The sequence below is a fragment of the Nasonia vitripennis genome, chromosome 3 (assembly GCF_009193385.2).
Source record: "Nasonia vitripennis strain AsymCx chromosome 3, Nvit_psr_1.1, whole genome shotgun sequence".
Taxonomy (NCBI): domain Eukaryota; kingdom Metazoa; phylum Arthropoda; class Insecta; order Hymenoptera; family Pteromalidae; genus Nasonia; species Nasonia vitripennis.
The window spans coordinates 4995109-5021893 of NC_045759.1; the positions used below are offsets into that span (position 1 = coordinate 4995109).

Sequence of the window (26785 nt, forward strand, 5' to 3'; positions counted from 1 at the left end):
TCGCTATGAAATTCGCGTACGCGCAGGTATATAGCTATACCAGTAACCAGTGCTACCACAAGCAGCGGGACAGCTAGTGCTCTTCGCGCACAATGCTTCCGACATCGTCGCTCTAGAGATATCATATCCCAGTCGTTTTCCCTCTCTCTCTCTCTCTCTCTCTCTAGATCTTGCAATTCCGGGTTCTGGTCGAGGTAATCTCTCTCTCTCTCTCTCGACATATCTCTCGACATACGCCAACGGGCAACGGCGGAAGAGAGCTACGCGAATAAAAGTAGCGCTGTCGCACTTGGCGAGCATCTCTCGCGTAGCTGCCGTACACAGCCGTATAACTATATACTATTGACGAGGAAAAGAGAGAGGGAACGAGCAGCGGGGGCAAAACGTAAGAGGAACGTCCAAAGTCGCGAGCGCGCGAGCGGCCATCTAGAGCAGCAGCAGCATCGTCGTCGTCGTCGTCGTCGTCATCGTCCGATCAGTGCAGAGAGAGAGAGAGAGACAGACCGAGCGAGAGTCAGCCAACGGAGAGAAAGACAGAGAAGTGGTCAGCTACAGCCGTTCGGTCTTGTGATGTCCGGCGGCTCCTCCGTGTTGGAGAGGCTGCTATTGCTGCTGTTGCTGCTGCTACCGCCGGGTCGCCCTTAGACGATTCTTAGCTGATCGAAGATGCCGGTCAAGGTGGACGTGGTGCCGCCGCCACCGGCCAACTCCAAACAGCCGGGCGTCACCAAGTCGCTCCTCTATAACGGCTCGCGCTTCCAAGGCTCCCAAAAGTCCAAGGGTAACAGCTACGACGTTGAGGTCGTGCTGCAGGTGAGTCTCGCGCGCGCGCGCGCGCGCGAATTACGACGATAACCTAAAGCGCGAGAATCGCCTTACGTGTTATATGTAATTTTGCGGTTTTTTTTCCTCTCTCTCTCTCTCTCTCTCTTTCAGCACGTGGACGAGGAGAACAGTTACTTGTGCGGCTACCTCAAAATCAAAGGTCTTACCGAGGAGTTTCCCACCCTGACGACCTTTTTCGACGGCGAGATCATCTCCAAGAAATACCCGTTTCTCACTCGCAAATGGGATGCTGACGAAGATGTTGATAAGAAACATTGGGTGAGCAAGAGAGATGCACTTGCGGATAAGATTTTTCCTTCGCTTATCAGTTTTGCTAATTTTTCACTCCTGGCTTGATTTTTCCAGAGCAAATTTGAATCGTTCTGTCAGTACGTCAAGACATTCAACTCTGACACTTTTGATTACGAAGCACTGAAAGGAACTGACTACGTTTTCATGAGATGGAAGGAACACTTTTTAGTGCCTGATCACACGATCAAAGATATCAACGGTGCCTCCTTTGCGGGCTTCTATTACATATGTTTTCAAAAATCTGCCGCTTCCATCGAAGGCTATTACTATCACCGTAGCTCTGAATGGTATGTATTTCTTAATCTGAACTGAGCTTTTACTCTTCTTGCTGGTGCAAGGTATATAATTTCTGCTTTTTCCATCAACAGGTATCAGTCTTTGAATTTGAGGCACGTGCCAGAACACAGCATACAGATCTATGAATTCAGGTGAAAAAGGAGAAACACGCCCCGTCCGTCTTCACGACAGCTCCGTGATCCATTCCTCACTGAACTTTCGTGGTGGTCCTTGTAATATTTTGCGTTCTTATATTATATTACTATATGTGTCTGTGCTTGATAAACGGACTAGTGCCTCGAACGTCGGTGAGTGATAGTAAAGCTAAAGCGCTTAATTGTCAATCGATTTTAGTTACATTAAGAGTATCACTGCAATCATTATTTTCGCTTTACCGCGCATTTGTGATCAGGTATTTTATTTTCTAATTTTGTTTTTTTCTGCGACAGCTGTAATTTCTAATTTCAGTGCTGAACATGTACACAAAACTTTTTTATGAATAGGAATCATTAGAATTTTTACGATTTTCAGATTTATGACTAAAAAGTGTGAAGAAAATCCAGAATTACCTCGTACTAGTCAAGCTACGAAAAGTAAAAATTTAATGCTTTTGCGAGCAGTGATTACTTAGTTTGAAAAAATTAAAACAAACAAAATATTTTAAAACGTTCTTAAAAGAATTGAAATTTATTAAAAAATCAAAATAATAGTTTTTAAATTAACAGTTATTTAAATATATATATTTAAAATTAGAAGCATACTTACAAATCACTGCTTCCAAATATCTCAATGTGTGTAACATTTAAATAATCATTATAAGGTGCATTACCATCAGTGTATTGAACTTAATGCATCAACAGAACAAAGAGCAATCTTTCATTGAATAAAAGAAAATCATATGTATAGATAATAATAAACAATACAATGTAAGAAAGAGAGTAGATGAACAAGTACGTAAGAGGGTGGATCATTGGATTGATTATTAATGAAGACGATGACGACAAAATTTGTTCTGTTTGGAGGAATGAAAATTCCGTTTGACTGTCCCAATATGCGTGTTGCCCGTGATTCGAGAATGATCTGTAAACCACGAAATATTGGCAATAGCAAAGACAAGGGCAATTTACGTTTGCACTTACAGATTTATAATTTATTAATTGTAAAAAGTAGTTTATTGGGCTGTGTCTGTTATAACAAGGATTTATTAAGTAATAATGCGATCCGTTTATTCATCCATTCATATATTCATTAAAATTTTTTTTTTTTTCGTTTCATATGATTTTTGCGAGAAAATGTCTGACTCCATGAATTTTTATTGTACAAAATCTTGCGCTGATTTTAAATCGGATGAACTTTTGTGTTTTTTTTTTAATATTTTTGCAGTTTTAGTCTATTTATGTACATATAAAGGCGTTAGTTTCTATTATCTAGATGCTATGGAATACGCATATTGACGAAAGTACTTTTGTACATCCTTCACTTTATTCTCGCATAAGCTTGAATGGATCGAGTGCATGTATTTGATATTTTGACAATCCTCCGTTGTACATATGACACAAAATGTCGCATTTAAAGTAAGCAAAAACAAAAAATTAAAAATTCTAAGCATTAACTCAAAGGCAGTATATGTTAGGACTTGAAAGAAAATCACTGTCGGCTAATCCGATGTGAATTAGTGAGTAGCTTCGCTTGAAGTATATATTACTTGAAACGACTTTATTGATTATTCCGCGTGTAATATACTTTATAATGTTCAAACACGCGCTGAAGATAATTCACTAATGACAACGATGATGCTCATATACGTGATTTCATTTAATCAATATTTTTTTTGTTTCTCCTTATTTATTATCGAGACTAGTGCAAGAAGACGTGGAGGAATTTCAATGAATGAGAATATATTCACTGCGATTTGTGAAAATTAAAGACAAATTGTATGTGTAATAAAGACTAGTGTTGTATTATAAAAAGAAGAATGTTCTCTGATTATTTGTCATTAATTATTTATGCCTTCAAATAGTTACAGGTACTTCGAACTAGGCAACTAAATACAATATCTTAAATAACTTAACTATACTTCTGTTTAATTAGTGTCAATTAGTTTTATAAATACTTATTTTCGTTTAACTCAATGATGTCAACATTCGCAATTATAAATATTTTCTTTGTTGATATAGTGAATTTGCAAAGTATGAACTTGAAAATAAAAAATAAAACTGAAATTTTTATTTTGGTATCTCTAAGAAATTGGTTGATAAGAAGAAGATATATATTTTTTCAGATTTTGAGCTATTTTCATGGATAATGAGTAAAAATTTTGATACGTGGAGTTGACAGTCATAAACTTTATTTTCATTATCGTCATGTATAATAATTACAAAATTACAATCATTGTATAAATATATAAGTATATTTACTAATGTTGAGGCACATCTCATATCATTGTATGTACATTGCAACTGTCCCTAATTTTGAATTTAGTTCCAGACCGCATCACGTAGGCAGTCCTCAATAAACGTTTTGTTAAGGTTACTATTATTAAAGTATTTATCAATAACATTATTATCATTATCATTATCATTCTCAATAAATACCAACAAAAACCTTTCCATTCTTATGGAGGTTCAACTAACTTATAATAATTCTTCGTTACTTTGAAAAAGATAAGAAAATATTCCTATACATCGGTGTTTTCTTTTTTAAATTATGTTTCTTATCATTTATTCGTTTTCTTCTTATACTGTTCATTGCGTTAATAATAGCACGTTATAAAATTTCATTTTAGAAAATACTGTCGTTAATTTTAAGTAAATTTAATACGGTTTTCTATTCGTGCACACTTACGTGTGAACACACGAATGTCATTTCTATATATAGAAATAAAAAAACAAGTAAACACAACATTTCATGTTCGATATTTTGTTAAATGAAAAAACGCGCTTAAATGCGCTCGGTTATTGTCGTCTTATAATTACAAGGAGCCATGCCATTCTACAATTCATTGGAATTATAGATCTGACGTTTTAGTCAACCTCTCATTTGACTTTCAGGCTCCATTTTGCAACAGTCTTGCATGGTAAGTATGTAAGGCACTACACTGGCTACGCTTACTCTGCCTATGAGTCCCGCAAAAAAGAGATCTTCTAATACTCGAGGATTTATCGATCGAAGAGGGGCTAATCGCAAAAGCAATCTTGGTAATCTGTCTGAACCCACTCTTTGTTGCAATTCAGTCCAAGCGGCTTCTTGCAGTATTTGGACGCGTTTTCGCCAAACGCCCGCAAGAACGTTATCTGAAAGTATAAAAGATTTATAACAACCTGTATATAATTTGAGTTAAATTTCTAAGTAGTTTAAACGTTTTAAATGCATTCACATACCTGCACTGAAAAGTGTAAGCGCTTTAAGGTACGCGTATTCTACAGAATCAACTTGCAATTTGTGAAGTGAACTGACACAGTCTTGCAGACGACAAATATGCTCAGTCACAGATTTAATTTTATTCGCCGTCATTTTTTCTTGAGCAATACTAGCTTGAAGATGATTTATGATCCATGTTAGAATACTGGGAAGAGAAAGAGTATAGGCACATTGGGCTAATCCAAGAGTAAATAATTGTCCCCAGGAGCAACGTACCAATGTCGTTTGTATTTCTGAACTATAATAATAATAATTAAAGGTAAATATCTATGCAAATCGATAGTTTTACGAAGATAAATAAAGCTGCTTACGGAAGCGATTGAAAAGCAGGTATGCCTCTGGCCCAGTGAACGGACAAAAATAGTAATCTTGCGGCACTTTCGCAAATGTAATGGATCGACAAATACGCTGGAGCTGGACTAGGAGCTCGTAATTCGAAATGCATGTGCCTTTCAAACAGTAATTGACCACAATTCCAATCTTCCTCTGTATCACCATCACCGCTGCCATTTATGTTCTAAAGAAATTAAGCGAAAATTAAAAATTAAGCAATCTAAATTTTCGCGGATTCATTATATTATAAACGAGAATAACTTACATCTCCAGCCATAAGTTTAGCCATATTATCTAAAGCTTGAGAGATTAGAAGTCGTTCACGGGCTAACGTTAAGGCATCGCTAAGATCGCTGTCGCTACTCTGATGATCTTCCATATTAGGACTTTCAGGCTGATGTTGCTGCTGCTGCTGTTCCCAAGCATTAGGTGCTGCTGTTGTTTCAATGGTAGGCACTGGTTGTGGTTCTGGTTTAATACGAGTGCCACGAGTACCACCCTTTCCACCAGCTCCTGCTTCATTACTACCCAGAACAGGCTTTCTCTCGTGTTGAACAGCTGTAACAATTATTTTGAATCGACATTCACGTGCTTATTTGCATGAGATTCTTTTCAATCAAATTATTCATCATTAATCCTTTAAGCAACTTACAATCACTTCTCATGCCCATAGCTAGACACTTCTGCAGCCTGCAGTACTGACAACGATTCCTGTGGTGCTTGGTAACTTCACAACTTTTACTTCCTCTGCATTGGTAACCAAGTTGTTTGCGAATACTACGTTTGAAGAAACCTTTGCATCCTTCACAGCTGATAGCTCCGTAGTGTCTTCCGCTAGCTCTGTCACCACACACAACACAAAGTTCCAGTGACAAACCTAAGCCCAAGCAAGAATTGCGCCCATCTCTGGGTATCTTAATCTAAAAGCAAACATAGGCATTAAATCTGTCATTTTTGTCACATAAAACTCTGATAGGCAGTCGCAAATCTACTAACCTCCATGTCAACACCTGTGTTGCCTCTCATGTGTTCCATGCCAGTCTGAAGGTGATGGTGTATCATTCCAGCAGCTGCGGCTGCTGCAGCGGCAGCTGCAGAGTAGTCTACACCTCCAAGTTCTCTCTTCAGCTTGTGCTCAGACATGTCCAGATCCTGAATATTCTCAATATTGCTGTTCTGCAAATCCAGTCCGATGTGATGCCTTCTGAGAGAACGGTAATCCCTCACCCCAATGCTGTGCAAGTCTGGCTTGTTCTCGTTGTGTCTGTCCTCGTTGAAGTTTGCTCTCAGTTTGTTGTTGACAATGGGTTTGGACTCCTTCTGCAGAGACAACGATCCATGAGCACGTGAAGAATAAGAAATGGAGAGAAGAGAAACAAGAAAGCAGTCGGACTCACCTCGAGGTCAGCGTCAGCCTCGGGTTCAGCCTCTTCGTCCTCTTCCTCTTCCTCGTCATTTTCCTCCTCTTCCTCGGGCTCCTCCTCCTCTTCCTCTTCGCTGTTGTCCTCGTGTTGTTGCTGCTGCTGTTGTCGTCGATTGCGATTGTGTGCGGCAGCGGCGCTTGGCCGGAAATTCGTCTCCCCTGTCTTCTCCGCTGCAACAGCGGCTTGCTCGACCTTCTCGTACTCGACGTCTCTCTCCATATCTCTCTCTCGTTCTCTAAAAATAAAAAAGCCCAAAACACACGGTTCAGTTTGGTCGCGCTCAGCTGCACTCTCTCTCTCTCTCTCTCTCTCTCTCTCTCGCTCGCGCGCGTTTTACAAAGGATGCTAAAAATAAAGATGAGCCGTAAATCACACATACACAGATATATACCTATAGAGACACAGGGGAGTACAGCGCGAAAAAATAAAATCTCGAGCGCGAGAGAGGAGTATATACCTATAGACCGATGGTATATTAGATGGTATAGCAGCACCTGCAACGCGCACACCTGTACCGCCGCCGTGTACACGTAGCCCGTTCGTCGAACTTTACCGAGAGCGCTCTATAACCTCAATAGAGACACACACGGCTACTGCGCGGCTGCCCCCGCCGCTCACCTCTGCTCTCCGCGCGCCCGCTGCTACTCGGTATACCTACATGCAGCTTATGCAGGTATAATATAGCTATATCTGCAGTAGTAGACACGCGAGATATATCTGTAGCGTGCGCAGAGGCTCCGCTGAGACGGGAGCGGCTGATGCGGCGATCGCGAGATTCAACATTAAAGTATTTAGAGTAGGGTCTTCGTAGCCGTAAGTGCGTTAATATACAACAGCCCTCGATCGCATTACGATGCTCTCCTTCAATCCTAACTGCAGGATTATTAATTCGAGAGATACTGCGAATTCGTGCAACAGGTGCGTATACAAGCGCGTCGAGTAATATTCTTCGGAGCAACGGAAGCCGCGTATGCGTATATATAGTATATAGCTACCTGCGCTTCTTCTACATAAAACACGCCAGTTTGCCTATACTACCTATGCTCCACCCAGGTGCGGTGCATTCTTCGCGACGGCGAGTTCGCTGCTCTGCTATGCTCTCCTACTCCCTCTCCCCGAGCGACGACGAAACCAGAAACGAGAGTAGCCTGACCTTTTGGAATTTTAAACGCCGCCGCCGCCGCGCGCGCGCGCGCGAGAGAGAGAGAGAGAGAGAGAGCTGATATTTTATCTTCGGTATATATTTATGCTTTTCGAGTTTTGTTTATTTTTCTTTGTTTATATTCACCGCGTATGTATAGAACGAGAGGGTTTACACTTAATACCTGACAGTTTGTCTCGCTGGAGCAGCGCACCTGCCGCCGCTGTTGTTGGGGCGTCTCACGCTCGTATTTTTCGTTGCGGACATGTCGAGGACGAGGTTACTCGCACATCTGCATACAAGAGAATGCCCTTCTTTTTCTCCTTCTTCTTCTTCTTCTTCTTCTTCTTCTTCTTGCCTTCGAGGGTCGCTCGATGTGAAAATTATTGTCTCTGCAGTCTTCTATCTAATGCGAGTGTATATATCTACACTAGTCTTTCCCCCCCACCTTTTTTTTTAATCTCGATGAAAACGCGCTACTCACAGGCCGTTGCCCCGCGTGCACCGTATCAGGTCAGCATCTCGGCGTATACATCGTGCAGGTGCACTATGCGGACACTTGTTGCTCGTGTTGTCGCATTTTATCTCTGTGTATAGATGTCTAGTACGTTCCGAACACTAGTATAATTATACGCACGCAAACACGGACACTGGCTCTTCTCCTCGAGGATCACGAATCGCACCGTTTGGCACTACTTCTAATGATAAGGATAATCGGAAAACTAGAGACGCCAGTAAAGCGCGAGAAGCGTCGGATATGCGTCTGCGGCGACTTGTAAGGTGCAGTAGCGATGGTGCTGCAGCCACCGCGTGCCCGGATCAAGTGGCGGCAGCTAAGCGGAGGCGAACGAACGAGTTGGAGAAAGACGAAGAGAGAGAGAGAGAGAGAGAGAGAGAGAGATATGTATAACAGAGGGAGGGGGCACAGGACGGCCGACGACATACTAGTTAATCAGGGCGTGCACCTAGCGCGGAAAGTCAAGGTGCACCGTGTGTGTGTGTGTGTGTGTTATCTTGTGCCGGACTTTACAAGGTGATGGGGGATCGCTTTTTTGGAATTGATGCAGCGTGGTCGGGTTAATTGGTCGGCCTTATTTATTTTATTCTGAGTAGTGGTTTTATAGTTGATTATTAATTATGCCTTTGGAATGGAACTTGAAGTATGATAAACGTAACAATTGTGAGAAAATAATTTAAACGCTTATCAATGAAGTGTTCTGCAATTTCTTAAACGGTGATGAAAGTATTCATATCGTTAATATTTATAAGAGTGATATTCTGCATTATTGATGCAGCGATGCGACAGGATTGGGGTATGAATAATTTGAATGTGCTGACGTTTAACAAAACAGTAAATTAAGGCGACAGATTTTCTTTTAAAAGATTAACTACATGGAAAATCAATTATTTCTCATTAATGTCAACACATCGAGTTATAGTATCATCGGCATCGAACGTTTTAACGAAATTAATTTCGCACGTGAATGAAATTTTTATATAAAACTTGCTCTGTATAATGAGCAACCAGTAAAAGAGAAGTTCTGTTTACCGACCGGCGTTCGTGTCATTGGTTACCAACGATTGGAAAGAATATTTAAGAAAAAAGAGCAACAAATAATAATTCAGGGAATTCTAACATACATTTATTACATAAAAAAAAAAAAAAATCAAAATTTTAAGTTTTCGCATAACTTGAAAAAAGAATACTTGACAATACATAACGGTTTTATTTTTCAAATTTGTAAAAGATTACCAATGATGTAATACATAAAAAAATGTTTTGTTTCAAAACAAGTATATCATGTTATCTAACTTTTATAATGTTTTTTAATCATTTAAACTCATCATTGATCACTGAAATGCGTGAAAAAAAGGAAATAAATAGTACTGATATATATGTTAGTATATTACATTTTTAATTATAAACATTGACTTAGATTCGATTTATTTTCGGTGTAAAGCTAAACGGAACGCTTGACTTAATAAATCGACAAAATGACTGGATCTTGGCAGTTACATGTATAAAAAATTACAATATCTTCTTGCACACCATCACTCCAATTTAGGCCAGACTATTGAGAAACATGTCAATATGGTATATAATTCATGCCCATCTCGCATTCGTGTAAAATTAGATTTGAAACGAAAATAAGATCGTACTGAATCGTGATTAGTCTCAATAGCATTTTCAAAAATTAGTTATAGCATCATACTTAAATTATATTATTAATGAAAAAAACACAAGCTTTACGCATCTCAAAAAACGCATTCGCGCATACAAATATAAAAACTTAAAAACTCGCACATCAATATTTATCTTAACGAAAAAAATTGTGTCTAAATTGAATGTCTCGTATATAAACATAGACGATTGCTCTTTGATAACATTGGCATTCTTTATAACGAAGAAAATTATCGAAAGATCGTGTTGTACCTTAACATCTAACACACACTCATATGCGCTGATATGGATATGGTTTCGTATTTTGCAGCCTGGGTAAAAAATTGTATATAAATACACTTGGATGTACGCATATATAGTAGTTAGATTTAATTTTTTATCTGCTTGCATTCGATATGTTTCGAAATGACTTATTAAACGTTTACGTGTGGATGTAACAAAGGAAATTGCTTTTTAAATACCTGTCGATGCTGAATCCTACAAATAATCTTGAATACGTTATGATTGAGATAACCTAAGTGTAATTTATACATGTATTGTTTTTTACCCGGGATACTTTGTGGATTACTTAGCTATGAAGGTTGTAACTATTTTCTAGACAGTACGTTACGATTTGCACAAGATATGTGTTCATGGGGAAAGAGGAGGCAAGAGTTTTTTATATTTTAATTCATTTTAATCATTTTTTTTCTTCTTCGACGTAGTAGTGCGTTTAAGTACCTACTGGACGTTCATCGTGACGAGGGAAACACTTAATGAGATATCGTATAAAGCATCGCGCCATTCCGAAATCTCTTACAGCTGAAATTATACTACAGCAGTCGTGTATATATATAAAATTGGGTTCAGAATTGCGCGAGCTTGATTTTTTTTTGTCAATTGAGAAGTCAATAAGATGATAAATCACGGCCTTAAGAATTTATATATGATTATTATCAATTTACAGTCGTCAGTAATTTGGTCGAGAATTACTTCGTGATAGATTTTAGAACGATTATTCGTTTGATTTGCTTCTGAATACACCTACATATCGTTACTTCATTTGTGCAGACGGTACCGCGAATATTTAAAAATACAGAAAGTCAACCTTTTTGTTTCAGACGATAAGCTTTGGTAAGCTCTCTTCCATACAATACCCATAATGGTTTTTAACCGCACTTCATTTTAAATTGATCTACGCGAACTATAGTCGAAGTAATTTAGTAGGGATTTATTGTTTTACACTTCGCAAACTGAACTCTGAAAAAATTTACTTTGCTAATTAAACATTATTAGATCCGAACGCATAGTTTAAGTAGTTCGATAATCATGTATAAATTCCACCTTTAACGGAACGCAATTACCCTTTTAGATATTTATAACGATCAGTCTTTAGAGATAAAACTGAAGGAATGAGTTAGCAAAAGCTGTTCTAATATTCTATGTTTATACGTGCTTATATCGGCTTCTTTAAAACAATGATCGAATGTTATTTTTATAGATGTCGTGGCACTGCGCCACAAGGATCGATTCTCATAAAAGAATGCTGTCAGTTTGAATGATTAATTTAACTTTGTGTGAAATCCATTGTTCAGAAATACTATTTTAAACGTATCCCATATATCGATCGGTCACTTAATGCATAAATCTCAATTCAGAATGAAACATCAAAGTAGATACGTACAAGGTCTCTTTTAACGATACGATCTCGTAATCGCAGAGCATAAGCATCCGGTCAATAATGTTAGAGTACCTAAAATTTCCCAACTAGCTTCCTCATGTCACCTCAAAACAATGAATCGAAATAATTAAAAAAGGGTCGGCCTCGAGCCTCCGATATGCAGTAAGACATATTTACACTTGCGCACACACCCATACAGTAACCTCCCTTATCCCTCGTCCCTATATTCGCACCACACACACACGCGTGCACACATACGCACTGGCACAGATACACATCCCTCATTACGCAAACGACGTATTTATCGTCCAGTAAGTAGTACGACCAGCTCAATCGGCGTGAAAAAGCTGGCGCAGTTGCTCGGCGTATTCAGCCTCGGTCAGGAGACTCTCGTCCTCCTCGTCGACGTCCTCCTCTTCCTCGTCCTCGTCTTCGTCGAGGGAACGTCGACGTCGACGTCGCTTGGTCTGTTCGCTCGTCACCTCGATGCAGAGCAGGGCGAACTTGTTGTCGCACGAGTAACGAACCTGTTCCAGGAGACGACCACCGGTTAGGGGTGAGCCGAGACCGTAGCGGTCGGAACTGCCCGAATGCCAAGCGTCGCAGTACGTGTCCATTGCTCGGTCGCCAAGGGTGTGCGAGCCGTGCCAGACTACCTTTTGTGGCCTGAAAATGGGATTCGGGTGGGTTGATTTAGATTTTGAATCTCGCGCTATAGAAGACGCGCTCTTTTTTCAAGTTTTAAGGTAAGAAGTATACCATGTGAAGTCCGAGAGTATGTTCTTGCCGTTGAAACTGTAGATTCGTGGGTTCTGAGAGAAGTAGGCTCCGTTGCCGTTGAACATTTCTTTCCAGGAATTGAAAAGAACGTCACCCTGTAATAAAAGCGCATTTTAATATGATTATCATCAAATTTTCATTATCGCGTCTATAGTAAATAATAGAACGCAAATGCGAAATAATTAAATTTGATTGTGGTCTAAATTGGAGTATACGTCAAAAACACACACTGTCATTGTACACTTTAATACGCCAAGAATCGTGGTATATGGATTTTGCGCTGCTGAAGCTTTTGAGTATTCATATTGAACGCCCAACGCGAAGATGAGGTATAATGAATCTGTATTATGGCTTTTGATGGAATTTCGCATAAACAGCTGATCGCGTTACTCTATTACGAACTTATCGCAAGGCGTGTTAATTATTTTTCAATATATTTCACACAAAAGTACAAAAGTTAATCCACCGATATATCATTTCATTAAAATGGATTAATCACTTTTAATCTAATAATTCTGAATCAATCGTATAAGAATCTGAAGTAAGGAAGTATCTAGCTAATCTTACCTTAACATTGACGATGGGCAGATCGCGGTCACCAAGCCTGACGATGCTATCGACGTTCTGAACTCGCGAGCTGAGGAAGGCTCGGAAAGTGCCTTTCAAGCCGGCTCGCTTGGCCTGCCGGTAACAGGCGTAATCGGCCCCGCGAACTCCGTGCATGTCGCCGGTGAAGGGCTCGTTCAGCGCCGCCATTCGCAGCTGCGAAGAAAAAACGTTAAGGCCTGTGTTGAAGGTATATCTATAGATCGTATCGGAGACTCGTTAAACTACCTCTGTTTACGATCGGATGAATTTTCTATATACCTCCCCCTTTTTTTTCGCGAAAATTTATTTATTTCCACTTCCACCCGCTGCACATACTGCACATGCAACGAGCGAGAGAAATTCGATTTTATCGATTCAGCTGTCGAATTTATACATTCAATGGAGCATGCGATGTGTTCTATAAATTATGGATCGCGGTATAAGTGACACTCTTAAAAGTCGAGTATATATATATATATATATTCCACAAATGAAAGCTGAATTCCAACGAGCCGAATGGAACGTGTCAGCTCTCTTTTTTTCTCCTTGAAAGTCAAATTTTGGCGAATCGCGAGTAGAGGGCTTTTAAAAGTTCTCTCTTCGATTCCCGCGCGCTGCAGATATGCAATCAATGTTAAAAGCAAACTGGATATCGCAGTTGCCATAACAGCGAAAATGTAAAGTAAATTTTGCCTCTCTTTCGCGCGCGCGCTGTTTTCGACGCCGAGTTTCAATAAATATTGCGGGCTGCGCCATAAGACGAGTCTGACGACAGAAAGAGCGAGAGCGAGAGAGAGAGAGAGAGAGAGAAAAGTCTGTTAACGGCTGAAAAAGGGCTGCGAGCGCGTGGTTGAAAGGTATCTATCGCTCGCTTCGTTTTTTTTTTTCATTTCATGCACCACCGGTTGGATTCGTTGAATCGTTATTTCTATGTTTTCTACGAATCGTTTCCTATACAGAGAGCTGTACTGCGAATCATTCAAAATGAAAGCAAGCTCTCGCGTTTTTGTAAAACTTTCATCGCTGCACGTTGATTACGAGCTTTGAAGCTTTTTTGAAGATTTTTTTCAAGTTCTCGAAGATTACGCGCGTTAATAAACGCTGCCCGAGTATATGGAGGACGACGTTTTGATTAAGTGCAAATCCACGGTGGCAAAGAGAGGCTACTGAATAAACGTAAAAAGAAAAACAATTTTAAATTAAAATTCTGGAAAACGTCGGTATTCATAAGTGAAGTTTCTTTTTTCTTTAAACGAGCGATACAACATGGAGTAAAATTGAAGCAGGAATACTGTACCATTTTCGGATACCACTGCGCAGCGTGTAAAAGAAAGTGAAAATTGTTAGTATTATTCGATTTTCAGTCTTGTTAAAATTCCGCTGTCCACTCTTGGAATCTCTGCGATACTTTTATTTGGATTTATTTATGCAAATAATTGACGCAATGTCAATTAGCGAATTTGAAAAAAATCTTGTAAACAATCAATTATCCAAACAAAGGCTCGTCAAACGGATTCTCCGACTAGATAGCGGTACTAGGTAAGGTATCGCGCTTTCGTATAATATAATTGCTATCGCTTACGCTAGTGCCGTCTGCCTTTACGGGTACCTGGTTGATCAGATTAGAAGCCTCGAATGGCGGATTAACTGGTGGCGATGCAGTTGTCGGCGGCGCAGGCGTGGTTATCGGCAGCAATGTTCCCAGCTGCAATACAATGATCGATTTATCTCTCGTCTAACGCTTATTCTGGATACGTATACAGCGCTCGAGCTTCAATCGACTGTATATTCATTTTGTAGTGTTTGAGCGAAAAAATCATTTTTTATGGGTGCAGTGAAGGATTACCTCTGAATTAAACGTACTTTTTTTTTTTTTTTAATTTCGAAGAATACTTACTGGAATATATTGCCAGCCGTTATTGACTCTAACTAGTAACGCCTGCTCGTCTATGATATAAGCGAGTGTGCCAACAGGACTAACACCCGACATCTGCGGAATGAAAAAAAAAAAAAAAAAAAAAAACCAAGACGATATCAATAAGTCATCAGCTTTTAGTACGATTTTACAAATAACAAAAAGATTACGCCTTACTTTTGTCATTGCTTCTGTATTCTGGAATGTCACTGCTCCTGGAACAATTTTCGTTGTAGTTTCTAAAGGCCCCCTTGTCGCTGCAGCGTTAGCACCTGGAATACCGTTTGCGTATGTGAATATGGCATAATAATCGATAACAAAGGCGTTACGTGAACAGCAGAACAGTCGTGCGTACTCGAGCTAAACCGACACTATAAAAATAAAAAGCATGACATACGTCAATCGCAAAACTATACCAAAACGAAATGTAACTCAAGTTTGCAAATGACAAAATATTACATCAGAAAGAATACCTACTTTTCCAACAAAATAAAGCAATACCAAGTGTACGAAATAAGAAAATGTTTTCGAAGTCTCCCGCAAAGCGATAGAGAGAGAGAGAGAGAGAGAGAGACACCCGAGAAGAAAGAATAAGACGAGATGCATAAAGAGTTTCACCGCGAGTGTCATACCCAGATGCTCCTTAAGTTCCTTCAGTTCTTTAAGCTCTCGCAGAGCTTTCAACTCGTCCATGCTGCTCCTCAGTCCTGTGCGCAGCGTGAGCATGTCAAATGCCAGAGTGTTAGAGAGAAAGAGTTGGAACTTTTATCTCGAATCGATTTTCCAGCTACGACGCGCGCGCACGCTAAGTATTGAATTTTTCGCGGAATCATTATAATCTCTGCAGCCTACTGTGCAAAGCGCAGGGAAAATCATTCGTTTTCCATTCGTAGCCAAACGTGTATACGTATGCTCTTTTCAATGAAACCGTTTGAAGAGATACCTATATTTTTATTTTCAGCCCATATTCGAAATCATCACGCATACCTTGCCTAGAGCCGTAGTAATCTCGCTCGCCGTATATGTGGCTCTTGCCGATACCAGGTCCAGGCGGTCCAGGCGGTCCAGGTGGACCGGGCGGCCCGGGCACCGGTATGTAGCTGCCCTGTGAGGGCACTCCCGGTGGACCCGCTGGGCCCGGAGGGCCACGCATGCCTGGCGCCCCGGGAATACCCGGGAAGCCGTCCGCGCCTTTGTCGCCCTTTATCTGTGAACACAGAGAGAGAGAGAGAGAGTTTGAAACTTGCCGCGCTTTTTAAGTATTAACGGCGTTAGTGCAGGTTTCATTAAGACGACGACTCGATCGATCGATCGATCGATCTGTATAATGTTTTAATAAAGGAAAATTAATATGTCACCTGTATTAAACGGCGGCGAGATATTGCATAGGGTAGTTATACAATTTAACCGCAGGGAGAACACGATTAACGGGATTGAGTACTTACGCCGTGCGCCGAGCCGTAAGGACTTGGAGCTCCGGGCTCTCCTTTCTCCCCTTTTGATCCTGAAAGGCCGGGTATTCCAGGCGTGCCGGGTCGACCCTACGCAGATATATACGTTTCATTCGTTGATGTAATTACTGAGAGTGACTGGATTTTATTATTCTAGCACTTGTCGATGCAATCGAAATAGTCGTTAACCTATTTAATGACATCGTTGTTGAGGGTTGAAAGAAAAAGAGGATTGGGCGGGGTGAATTTTTAAAATGTAGTCTAACGACACTGAATACAACATCTATATGCATTCCGCGCTACATAGACAGCGATTATCGTGAATGGGAACTCACCTTCATGTTGTTCTTCGGTTCGCATGAAATAAAATTTGAACGGAGAATTTATCTCTCGCACATTGATAATCAAGAGCATAAAGTAGCTGCTTTTGGCTTAAAAAAATTGCCACCCAAAAATCATTTCTTACCATCCATCCGGGCAGTCCGATCTCGCCATTGATACCAGGTTTGCCAGGGGGCCCCTCGGGGCCCGGCGGACCAGGTGGGCCCTCGTTACCGGGTGGACCGGGTCTACCCCTGCGGCCGCGTTTACCCATGGGTCCCATGGCTCCCTGTTCACCCTTGATAGTCACGTAGTCTCCAGTGCCCGCGATCGTCGTTGCACCCGGTGGGCCCCTCTCACCACGTTCGCCTTTCATGCCTGGCGTACCTGGGAAACCTGGCGAGCCGTCCTTGCCTGTGGAGCGATTCAATTGATGTTTGTTACTAATTTATAGCGTTTTAATTTAAGTTTTCTTTTTATCAAATTGGGCCTTACCGGGTTCTCCCTTGTCGCCTTGAGGCCCCTGAATGCCGTTGATACCGGGCACACCGGCGGGCCCGAAGTCACCTTTGTCGCCCTTTTCGCCTTTGAGTCCGAGATCGCCCTTGTAGCCACGCTCGCCAGGCTCTCCTTTTTGACCTCGGCCAGGGCCGACTGGAAATAAGATATTAACCTTTATTTACTTTGATTACGCTCATCGTATGCCGATTTCTAAGAACGAAAGAAATTTACGATTAATTAACGTATCTAATGATTTCAATAGTTGTATCTGTAAATTAATAATAGCGATTGTTTCGCTTTCTAGAAACTCTTTATACAAGCTCATGTTTCCATTTTATTTGAAATCTTCAATAATTAATGAATTTCGCGTTTAAAATATGTGAAATTCGCTTCGGAAAGGAATGTGCAGTCATTGTTCTCCGAAGCGTCTGCGTAAAGTTATTCCAGGTATTACAAACGACTGCTTTGATATCGAATTTCGTAAAAGCGAAATTATTTTCATAAAAAATGAAACTATATAGAACTAAGATCATCAAGAAGAACGACAAATCGATTAAAACCACTCACCGACGTCACTGACGCTGACACCACCATGTCCAGGTGGTCCCGGTGGTCCCGCGGGTCCAGTTTTGCCCTCAGGACCCATGTCGCCCTTGGCCCCCTTGTCACCGGTACGGCCGACCTCACCGACGGCTCCAGGAAGACCGGGCACACCAGGGGCGCCAGGTTCACCCTTCACGCCTTGAACACCCCTGGGACCCTCTTTCCCGTGCAAACCCTTCATACCCTTGTGACCAGCGTCGCCCTTGTCGCCCTTGGCTCCGTGCACGCCTGGCTCACCTGTGCGTAAATTAACGTTCGAATCGAATTTTCCATTTACAGAGAACCAAAAGTACAGCTGATATTTTATACGTTTCACCTTTAGGACCCGGATGCCCGGGTTTCCCGTCGTCGCCCTTCTGTCCTGGAAGTCCGGGACGCATGGCGTAACCCTCCGTCTGTCAAGCCAAAATTTACTCTGGTAATATTGTTGCTCCGCGTTATACGCTCGCGCGAAATTTCTCGAAACACATAATACAGCGAGACACAGAACGATGTTATCTCTATACGACACAATTATACGCGCGACAATGCCAGATTAAGCTCACACCAACGCACAAACGCGAGAAATCTTTCCTCTTCTTCCCGAGCTACATATTACGCGTTCGTTATAATCCCGGAATGAAATGACGAAACTTTTAAACGGAAGACTCGCGTAAATAAGCGCGGTAACCCTTAGCTCGTCGGCGGAGTTAAAAAACTAATGAAATACGATAAAAAGACGCGCGCGCGGGAGGGAGGGGGGGCGTGGGCTTCTAAAAATATTGCAAAATCCTCCGGAAACGCAATCAAAACTTTAAAAATTTACACGAGGCAAGAAAGAAAGCGAGAGAGATAGTCGTTTTCCGACCGACCGCGGCGACGACGATATTTCTCCTGATTTATTCATCAACTTGTACAACAAGCAATTTCCCGCGAAAACTTCCGCCAACGCACGAAGAGACGGCGCGAAAGAAACCGCGAGTGATGAGAGAAAAGAAAAGAGAATGTCCGTATAATATGCAGAAGAGTTGATCCTAAATATAATCTTGGCATTGTCGCGATACCAACAGCGAAGCTCTCACTCACCCTGTAGATCGCTCGAGGCTTCCAGCTGGGCTGCGTGCGCATATGATAATGATGGCAGAGAAATTTTAGTCTATGCGTTAATTTTAATCATAGAAAAAAGGAAGCTCTGAATTCACATGCTTTTAAGGGAATCATTTTTCTCGCGCCGGGAGTGAGTCAATTTTTCGGGAAGAGCTATTATAAAAGAGCTCTCGTAATGGCGCGTATGCGTTATTTTTGCCAGTTGCCATATTCTATTGCATTTAAAGCGCCGTGGGTTTCGTGTATGGTCTACGTATTAGAGGGGAAATTGATATTTTTTTTTTCATTTGCCGAAAGTCGAGATTAACGCGGGAAAAAAGCATCGCCGAAAATTAATCGGGATTTTGGGGCGGATTTATTTGTGCTTCGTGGGCGCGTTGTTGAGGCTTTATTTTTTTTTTTTTGACGAGGAGGATATTCGCGCGCTAGATTGACCGAAATTGAAAATAACGAAGCTTCGATCGGTTGGATATATATTTATATGACTGACAATGCGCACACGGCGATTAATCGGGTCTAGTGGACGCAGGCGCTGTGATGCTGTTAGTCGGCTTTATTTTTAAAATGAGCTGGAGAGTATACGAATTATTCTTTATCACGATGGACGCTAAAGGGGTACTCATATCTGTTCCAATACAGAAAGAACGAAGATGCGAATCTGAGAATCGTAAATCGATTCCTCGAAATCAGCCAGAATTTCAGACCGTTGCGTGGCTTTCACAGTAATCAAATTCAAGAATATTCTCGAGTCTTGTGCAGCCCCGGCACACCAGCAACGCGTCCGTCAATGGCTCTCGCTACAGCAGCATTAACTCGTCAAACATTCGACTGTTGCCAAAAAGTCGATCGCGTGGCTGCTCGACGAAGCTAATCAGCCATCCTCGTGCCTCTTCTTCCTTCTCCACTTAGCGTGTGCTGCAAGACACAATTGACTCGTTTGCCGCCGAGATAGCTCGCGTTTTGGATTAAACGAGCCGGTTTCCTCTCTCCATACATATATAGGTATACAGACACATAAACACGATGTTTACTTAATAATCAACGGAGGAGTCGTACGTACGTACACAGGGGTATATGTATTTGGAGTGAGCCGCGAGACGGTCGGCGTCAGTGGTAACAGACGGGATTGATGGGACGAGATACCTGGTTTCGTGAGAGACCTGGTTTATTCGCTTATTACAGAAACTCGGCATACGCTGATGGATATGCATGCCAGGAATGTTGGCTATTTCGAGAATACGCGAGAGCGAGCTTTTTCGATGATCTGAAAGATGACGATTACGATCTACTATTTCTTAAAGTTTACGTCGTCTCCTTCTGTCAGAGAATTTTTAATTATTCAGATACTTCAGCAGAGATTCATATAAATCCGCCGGGAAAGAAAAATTCGAGATACGACTGTAAAACTCTTATTAAATTATTCGCGTTTAATGAGGAAATAAACAATGAGCTCGCTCGCAACGGAAACTTCTATCTCTCGAGGCATAGAGAAAGAATCCAGGACTGCCTCTCAAGACAGGATATTAGTCTCTCGATCTTACGAAGAGAAAAATGAATTCCTCGATAAACGGAGAAGTAAAAACGGGTCATATCAAAATAAATAATACTCGAAATTGCGAATTTTCAACGATCGATTTTACTTTCGAAAAATACCACAGCTCGTTAAAATTTACCTTGAAAAAAAAATCCTAACGACGTTCACCTTTCGACCTCGCTCGGAATAAACTCCGCGAGGTTCCCGCAAAGAGAGGGATCGAGGGAGATCAAAGCGTCCCGAAAGCTTCCTCATTTTTTCCTCCGCAAGATAAAAACAGCCGTATGATAAAAAAAAAAAAATACTCCGTCTGACCCAAATCCAATGAAAGCGTATCGCGGCTTTCCCTTCTTTCAATTGTGTAACGAGTAGACAGGCTGCAAAGCGTTTCGCGATTCAGGAATCAGGGATTCCCGAGACTCTACACACGCGTTAACGAGGCAAGACGCGCGCGAGCTTTAAACTCGTTTATCTCCACGAGTGTCTTGGCTCTTTCTTCTTCACGTCGAGATGAGAAATTTCTTTTCTCCTCGCGAACTCGCTCATTAAATTGCTGTGTACGACTTCCCGCGCGTTTTCAGTTTGAAAGCTTGCAAGCTCGCGTCAACGTTTTAAGGACGCGTCGATTACACGCGAGCGTGTTGTCAATATAGGCCGAAGCTATTTATATAAGCTTTTCAGGAGTATTTTACGTAAGAAGCGCCACGTGTTGCCATGGCGGACTTTACTGAGTGTATATAACAAAGCGAGTCGTTTGCCAAGTTCCGAGTTTTCCGTTCGGCTCGTTTGAGAGGCTCGAGAGGGTCGAGCGGACAAATTCATCGGGCAAATTTTCCAGAAGGCCAAATTACGCGCCAAGAGAGCCAAGACGATACTACTTCTGCAGCTTGTTCGCGAAGGATATTGCGCATCGAGCTTGAAGAGTAGAATTTTTTTTCTTTGCAAAAAGTTGGGTAATATCGCGATCCATTTTGTCGCTTTTAAAATTTATTGGATACATCGTTTTCGAATACGGTGTTCACTTTGTAATACGATCCTTCAATTTCAATAGCCATTTCATTCGGTTAACGCTCGATTCGTCCTCATCAACGGCACATTCGAGTCCGAATGATCGAATCTCCCTTTTCAATGCACAAAACAGTCACCCTTGAATACCGTAGATTCATCGAAGCTTGCAGCGCATTGTAATCACCTTTTAAATCAATAACGAAACGCTGGCTTTACATCCTCTCGACGTATATTTCCAAGAAACCTCCAAGACTCTTCTATACCTATAGACTCCTCATATCGTTTTCAATACCCACACACACACACACATAGCCCTCGCGGTAGTTAAACAAACGCGAAACAAATTGGCGGAAACGCGTAAAAGCGAAACGGCGCGAGGAAAACTCCGCGGCAATAAAAACCATGCTCCCGATGCCAATCCAGCGGAGAAGAAGAAAATTCCCGATGATGGTAAATAAGCCGCGGATGATAGACTGGGAGAAGGAGAAACGATCCGAATCCGAAGCACCGCGCAATAAAGCCGCGGAGAGGCGAAACGCGGCAGGGAAAAGTTTCGCGGAAGGAAAAAATCGCGAGGGTATATAAGAAGAAAGACACTGCGCTGAGGCCGAAAAGGCGTTTGATACAGGCACGCACAAAGTATCTGTATATTCTTTTGTACGGGAGGGCGAGAAAGTGGTGGGAGACAACCGAGCCGATTTCCCCGGAGAGAAGAGTGTATAAGTGTGTATGTGTGTGAGGGGAAAGCAATTCCTGAATCTGCCTACTGCATGCGTCTTATTTCCGGCTTTTTACCCGGCAGCCGCGAAATTCCCCGCGCACAAAGTCGTTATCGGAATTTTCGACTGCTGTCCCGCCGCGCGCTGAAGGCATTGCGGCGCCTTGGATATCCATCCGCGTTGTGTGTGTGTATGTGTATTCCTCTTCGTTTTTTCTTCGGGTGTATAGCACAGACATCTGCATCGAGACTGGATTTTTCGATGCGTCGCTGCGAATCGCAAGTAGTTTGCTGTCCTATTCAGGTCTCGAGATTCTCGCTCTCTATGTGGCTTTTTCATTTGGCGAAGCGGGGGACACGTACTTTGGCATTGATTTGAGAGAGAGAGAGAGAGAGAGAGAGAGAGAGAGAGAGAGAGAGAGCAGCGCGAGGATGTGCTATACACGCTAATACGCGAGCTTTTTGTGCGCCGAGCCACGGAAAATTGCGTATAGGAAATTCCGCTATTCCGGATGAGATACTTTTTCATCGATCAAATCGACAACAAATAATTATCCTTCAAATTGCGCAATGGGAAAGCTCACGAGAATCCAGTTGATCCAGTGCCAATTCGATTACACCGCGATCGAATTAAATTACCAGCATCGAAAAATATTTTTTTTTCTCACACTCATCTTCTCCAAAAACCCACGAGTTCCCCGTGGTTCGCACACGCGCAAACTACGCAACAGACCGGCCAGACGCACTTGAAGAGACGCGCGTCTCGAGCTTCTATTGTTCCCTTTCGCCTTATGCATTATACAAATACGTACACACACACACAGAGCCGCACGCGCTCGTTAGCGCTCTCGCACTCTCTAGCGTCGGATGAAGGTGACTACGTCTTTTTCCACTGACTCCACTACTCTGTCTGTGTACCTACGCGTCTGCGAAGCGAGAGACGGATGCGTGGAGTTCGTTATAATAAACCGGCGAACTTGCGCAAAGCAACAGGCGTGTATACGGTATTTATAAACGTGGATTTATACGTCTGGCTCGTTTGTTCGTTGTTGTTTGTGTCGAAAGAGAAAGCGTCAAGAGCATTTTTTTTTTTTTATCGTTTTGGAATTCGATTTTTATTCAAGAGCTTATACACGTTTGAGGGAGAAAATAATAATCCTTCGTTCATACATTGCGAATTTTTAAACGCGCGCTTTGAATAATTTCGATTACACTCGCGTTTAATCCGCGCAATATCCGAGTTAACGAGGAATTCACGCAGGATCGTTATTATAGCCGAGGCTGAAAAGTTGAAAGTCGAAAAATAACCGCCGTACTTTTTAAACGAAGCATCCAAGCATCAAAAAACGGAATTCGTGCAGCGGTGCAGGATCGCGATTCCATGCGCGAAAGTTGAAATCGAGAAATAACGGTAAAGCTGCCGCACGGAGAATAACGTTTTTTTTTTTTTTCAAATTCAAAGCTTTCCTTTCAAATTCCCCTGTACAGCCGTTTGAATTTTTGCTTCCTCGACGTGGTCAAAAGCAATTTCGAGCGCGGTCGGGAAAAAAGTCCCTCGGCACCTATTACTATGGCGCAAAAAAGCAACAATAACATCCACCCGCACTACGTATACGTAGAAAGAAAACTATAAATGAGAAATAAACGCAAACATGCCTCTCTCCGGAGAAAGCCACTCGACACTGGCAAATAACAACGGCGAAACACACAATTCGATGCCCGGGTTACGTTCGAAAAAATTCCGCGTATCTTGCAAGCTTCCCTACTGGAATACGTATATACGTATCGTTACGCGTGGCACAACGAATTTTTCTCAAAAGAACACACGCTTCTCCGCCTCGTCACAAATCTAAACACTCGCGCGCTCGAGTAAAGAAGAAAATTATTCGCTAACGGGAAAAACAAGACCACGTACACATCGATAGTATAGGGGAGGATAAAACGATGGCATAAGCTCGGATACGGAGGATATCATCCGGTGGACATGTTGCGCGCGAGGCTAACTCCCAATGGAGCTATGCGTCCGTTCCATTTTCCACGTGTACTCGTGCGTGCCTGTCTGTACCATACACAGTGCCGTAATGGTATAGTGTTCTCTGAAGGATCAGAAAACAGCCCCGGCAACATCGCGGAGCTCGACTTTCCGCACAAAGGAAGGAACGGATGAAAGTGGGACGCGGGAAAGAATTACAGGCGAAAAAGGGCGAGTCGCGCGCAAGTTCTTTCATTATGCGCAAATTCACGTCACTTGTACGACTTGCCTCACGCGCAAGCGACAAACTGACTCGAGTTTAAATTAACTTTGTCGATGTTCTAATCATCTTTTTTTTTTTTTATAAGGACGCCGGGGCTTTGACGCTGTGCTGGCGAGTTGTTTTTAGAAAGGAGAGAGACGGGCCACTTCAGCATTATTAATTTTTTTTTTCTATCGTAATTTTCAACTTCGCATCGAGAGTCTTTTAAGTTTCTTACAATCACGACGAGCTGAATGGGGATATGAAAAAGAGCGTTAATTCATCTGCAAAGCGCTAGCGTAAAATTGCGAAAAATTAGTAATGAGAAGCTCTGGAAATTTGAATATAAGCTCCGCTCCCGCGTAAACTCGATAAAGCTCGGGGAAACAGCGTTGGGGAAAAAATGTCTTATTGAATAAAAAACGAGGCGATCTTTTCCTTTCTCGCGTCTTCGATCTTCCGCGAGCTTAATTACGAAAAATTCAAAGCACTGTTCGCTCGCTCCAATTCCCCCGTTAGGTTCACGGAGAATTAACAAGACAATAAGTATAATTTTTAACGCCATTGAAATATTATCTTCTCGAACTAGAAAAGCTCTTGCTCGAGGGACCATCTCGCGCGCGGGAAACTTTCGCAATTACAAGAAACTGCAGCGCTCGAGCTGAAGTAAAAAAAAAAAAAGAAGACTGGAATAATAACGATAAAAAGTATCCAGTGTGATTAATCGTCTCGGAAGGAATCCTCGGCAAATCCCAAAACACCTGATTCCATTAGAGCCGCGGCGCAGCGCAGCTTCTATACTCGAAACGCGAATTCCTTAATTCAATAAGACAATTTTCCGGCTATGCACAGCGGAGCAGAGCAGTGGAGCGTTGAGGTATAACGACACGTGTGTGTAGGAAGTACTCACGTCGTAACCGGCGAATTCACCCTTTCCGGGTGGGCCCGGTGGGCCTTGGGCCCCTTTCTCGCCTGGAGCTCCATCGCGGCCAGGCTCGCCCTTTTCGCCTTGGGAACCTTCCGGACCAGTGTTGCCCAAGTCGCCCTTGTCGCCTTTTGGGCCTTGAGGCCCTGGCTGACCCCGTTCGCCTGGTGGTCCTGCCGCGCCCTGTGAAATCGTGAAAATCGAAGGTTAGTGTGATCCATGATTTTGATTCATGCATACGCGTGTGTCGTTTTCTGTGTGTGGATGTGATTCTGCATCATTTATAACGGTTCACTGCGTCGTGTGTTTTTTCCCTTCCGCGCTCTGTATGCGCGGGGTTTATTATTATCTTTTTTTTTTTCATGCCGACAAAGCGTATACAGAATACTGTAACGATGTATCTCGGCGATAAAAAATCTTGCGAGCAAGTGTCGTTTGCATGGATTTTTTACGCTCGAAAAATACGGCGTGGTTATTTCTCGCGCGGTTGAGATTCCCCCCCCCCTCCCTCCCCCCGGAAAGTATTTTATTTCTCGTGAAGGTCGTCGAAGTTCTTATTAAGAAATCCTTCAGTTGAGGACGAATCACTCCATCGTCGACTAGCTAGAACAGGAAGAAGAAACGAATTAATCCAGATACCGTCAGTCCAAGTGGTCCCTGTTTTCCCTCTTTTCCAGGCGTTCCAGGCTCGCCCTTTTCTCCGTGCATCAGCTTGGGCATCGAGAACGAGGTGAGCAAGGCCGACGCATTGCAGCTGCAGTCGCCTGGGTCACCCTTGGGTCCGGGTGGACCTTCTGGTAACTTTGCTATCCATTCCTGGAATTGTTATCGTTGAGATTTCTTTTCCATACATTTTCATGAAATGTTTGTAATTGTGAGCTGCTGATATTGACATTCGCGTAAATGTACATATCAAATTGTTATAATTTTGGGTATAACGCATCTCTAATAAATACATAATTTCTCGGAGCATTACATTATACCATTGCATTTCAATATCCAAATGTAAATCAGCGTTACTCGGAATATATGTTTATCATACAAAATATACGATTTAAAAATAACGAATCAATATCGAAGCATCGGTTCTTCGCACTTTAACCACTGCACAATATCACCTTTGATTATTTTCAGAGAAAGGTGTCAGGCTCTCTGCGCAGACAAAGGAAAAAAGAAGAGAGAGCCCCTACGTCATATATTTTAAAAACTATTTAACAAGAGCGCAAAAGCTCTCTCTCTCTCTCTCTCTCTCACACACACACACGCGACAGCAGCAGTAGCGCAGTAGCAGCTCTTGTGAAAATTAGTTCCCAAGTCATACCTCATCGTTAAGATCGTAGCTTGTGCCGGGCGGTCCCGGCGGACCTCTCACGCTCTCGCCCTTCTCGCCTTTGTCGCCTTTTTCTCCCTTCGTTACCTCCTTGCCTGCAACAATTACACTCGGTTATTACGCGCTGCTATTTTCTCTTTTTCCTCCACATATACGCTCTTTCATCTCTCAAAAAGGAGTTTCCGTCTTCCGGTGTCATATTTCTCTCCAGAGCCACG

At 42.2% G+C, this 26785-nt stretch overlaps 3 protein-coding genes across 15 annotated transcripts in view; 1 reads left to right on the plus strand and 2 right to left on the minus strand.

Moving 5' to 3' along the window:
• Positions 1 to 21: 21 nt before the first annotated feature.
• On the plus strand, positions 22 to 3399 carry LOC100120814 (glucose-induced degradation protein 4 homolog). Of its 2 annotated transcripts, XR_004227130.2 has the most exons (5): positions 22 to 813; positions 937 to 1104; positions 1192 to 1424; positions 1506 to 1721; positions 1945 to 3399. XR_004227130.2 is itself a non-coding variant. In XM_001604365.6 (4 exons), exons 1-4 carry the CDS (start codon positions 667 to 669, stop codon positions 1567 to 1569), a joined length of 612 nt encoding a protein of 203 aa, XP_001604415.1. In that variant the 5' UTR covers positions 22 to 666; the 3' UTR covers positions 1570 to 3399. The 2 variants fall into 2 exon arrangements, 1 of the variants encoding a protein (XP_001604415.1); XM_001604365.6 differs by having other exon boundaries at positions 1506 to 3399.
• A 335-nt stretch (positions 3400 to 3734) lies between these two features.
• Positions 3735 to 8088, minus strand: LOC100120833 (nuclear receptor subfamily 2 group C member 1). Of its 6 annotated transcripts, none has more exons than XM_001604382.6 (8): positions 7916 to 8088; positions 6564 to 6825; positions 6163 to 6486; positions 5819 to 6086; positions 5432 to 5724; positions 5145 to 5350; positions 4794 to 5071; positions 3735 to 4706 (listed from the first exon to the last, which is right to left on the minus strand). In XM_001604382.6, the coding sequence occupies exons 1-8, from the start codon at positions 7996 to 7998 to the stop codon at positions 4441 to 4443; spliced, it is 1980 nt and encodes a 659-aa protein (XP_001604432.2). In that variant the 5' UTR covers positions 7999 to 8088; the 3' UTR covers positions 3735 to 4440. The 6 variants fall into 6 exon arrangements, with proteins under 6 accessions (XP_001604432.2, XP_008210418.1, XP_008210419.1 ...); XM_008212196.4 differs by lacking the exon at positions 7916 to 8088 and adding an exon at positions 7629 to 7706; XM_008212197.4 differs by lacking the exon at positions 7916 to 8088 and adding an exon at positions 7048 to 7245.
• Positions 8089 to 9438: 1350 nt separating this feature from the next.
• Positions 9439 to 26785, minus strand: part of LOC100120859 (collagen alpha-1(XVIII) chain) — a 128090-nt gene continuing 110743 nt past the window's right edge. For 2 of the 7 annotated variants that reach the window (XM_016983447.3, XM_016983441.3), the window contains 19 exons: positions 26559 to 26662; positions 25877 to 26053; positions 25223 to 25420; positions 18798 to 18827; positions 18049 to 18127; positions 17697 to 17969; positions 17124 to 17282; positions 16774 to 17042; positions 16643 to 16654; positions 16302 to 16397; positions 15844 to 16063; positions 15489 to 15563; positions 15034 to 15128; positions 14839 to 14931; positions 14524 to 14646; positions 14239 to 14253; positions 12921 to 13115; positions 12333 to 12448; positions 9439 to 12239 (listed from right to left, as the gene is read on the minus strand). In XM_016983447.3, coding sequence (XP_016838936.1) covers positions 11903 to 12239; positions 12333 to 12448; positions 12921 to 13115; positions 14239 to 14253; positions 14524 to 14646; positions 14839 to 14931; positions 15034 to 15128; positions 15489 to 15563; positions 15844 to 16063; positions 16302 to 16397; positions 16643 to 16654; positions 16774 to 17042; positions 17124 to 17282; positions 17697 to 17969; positions 18049 to 18127; positions 18798 to 18827; positions 25223 to 25420; positions 25877 to 26053; positions 26559 to 26662 — 2666 coding nt within the window. In that variant the 3' untranslated portion in view covers positions 9439 to 11902. The remainder of the gene's footprint in view (positions 12240 to 12332; positions 12449 to 12920; positions 13116 to 14238; positions 14254 to 14523; positions 14647 to 14838; positions 14932 to 15033; positions 15129 to 15488; positions 15564 to 15843; positions 16064 to 16301; positions 16398 to 16642; positions 16655 to 16773; positions 17043 to 17123; positions 17283 to 17696; positions 17970 to 18048; positions 18128 to 18797; positions 18828 to 25222; positions 25421 to 25876; positions 26054 to 26558; positions 26663 to 26785) is intronic. The other 5 variants (XM_016983445.3, XM_016983442.3, XM_016983446.3 and 2 more) reach the window with 5 other exon arrangements.

Bases quoted from the DNA above. Each gene is read 5' to 3' on its own strand.
- LOC100120814 (XM_001604365.6), top strand. From the start codon at position 667: ATGCCGGTCAAGGTGGACGTGGTGCCGCCGCCACCGGCCAACTCCAAA. The intron at 814-936 runs GTGAGTCTCGCG...TCTCTCTTTCAG, and splicing joins ACGTTGAGGTCGTGCTGCAG to CACGTGGACGAGGAGAACAG. The intron at 1,105-1,191 runs GTGAGCAAGAGA...TGATTTTTCCAG, and splicing joins ATGTTGATAAGAAACATTGG to AGCAAATTTGAATCGTTCTG.
- LOC100120833 (XM_001604382.6), bottom strand. From the start codon at position 7,998: ATGTCCGCAACGAAAAATACGAGCGTGAGACGCCCCAACAACAGCGGC. The intron at 5,072-5,144 runs GTAAGCAGCTTT...TTATTATTATAG, and splicing joins CCTGCTTTTCAATCGCTTCC to TTCAGAAATACAAACGACAT. The intron at 4,707-4,793 runs GTATGTGAATGC...TTATACTTTCAG, and splicing joins GCTTACACTTTTCAGTGCAG to ATAACGTTCTTGCGGGCGTT.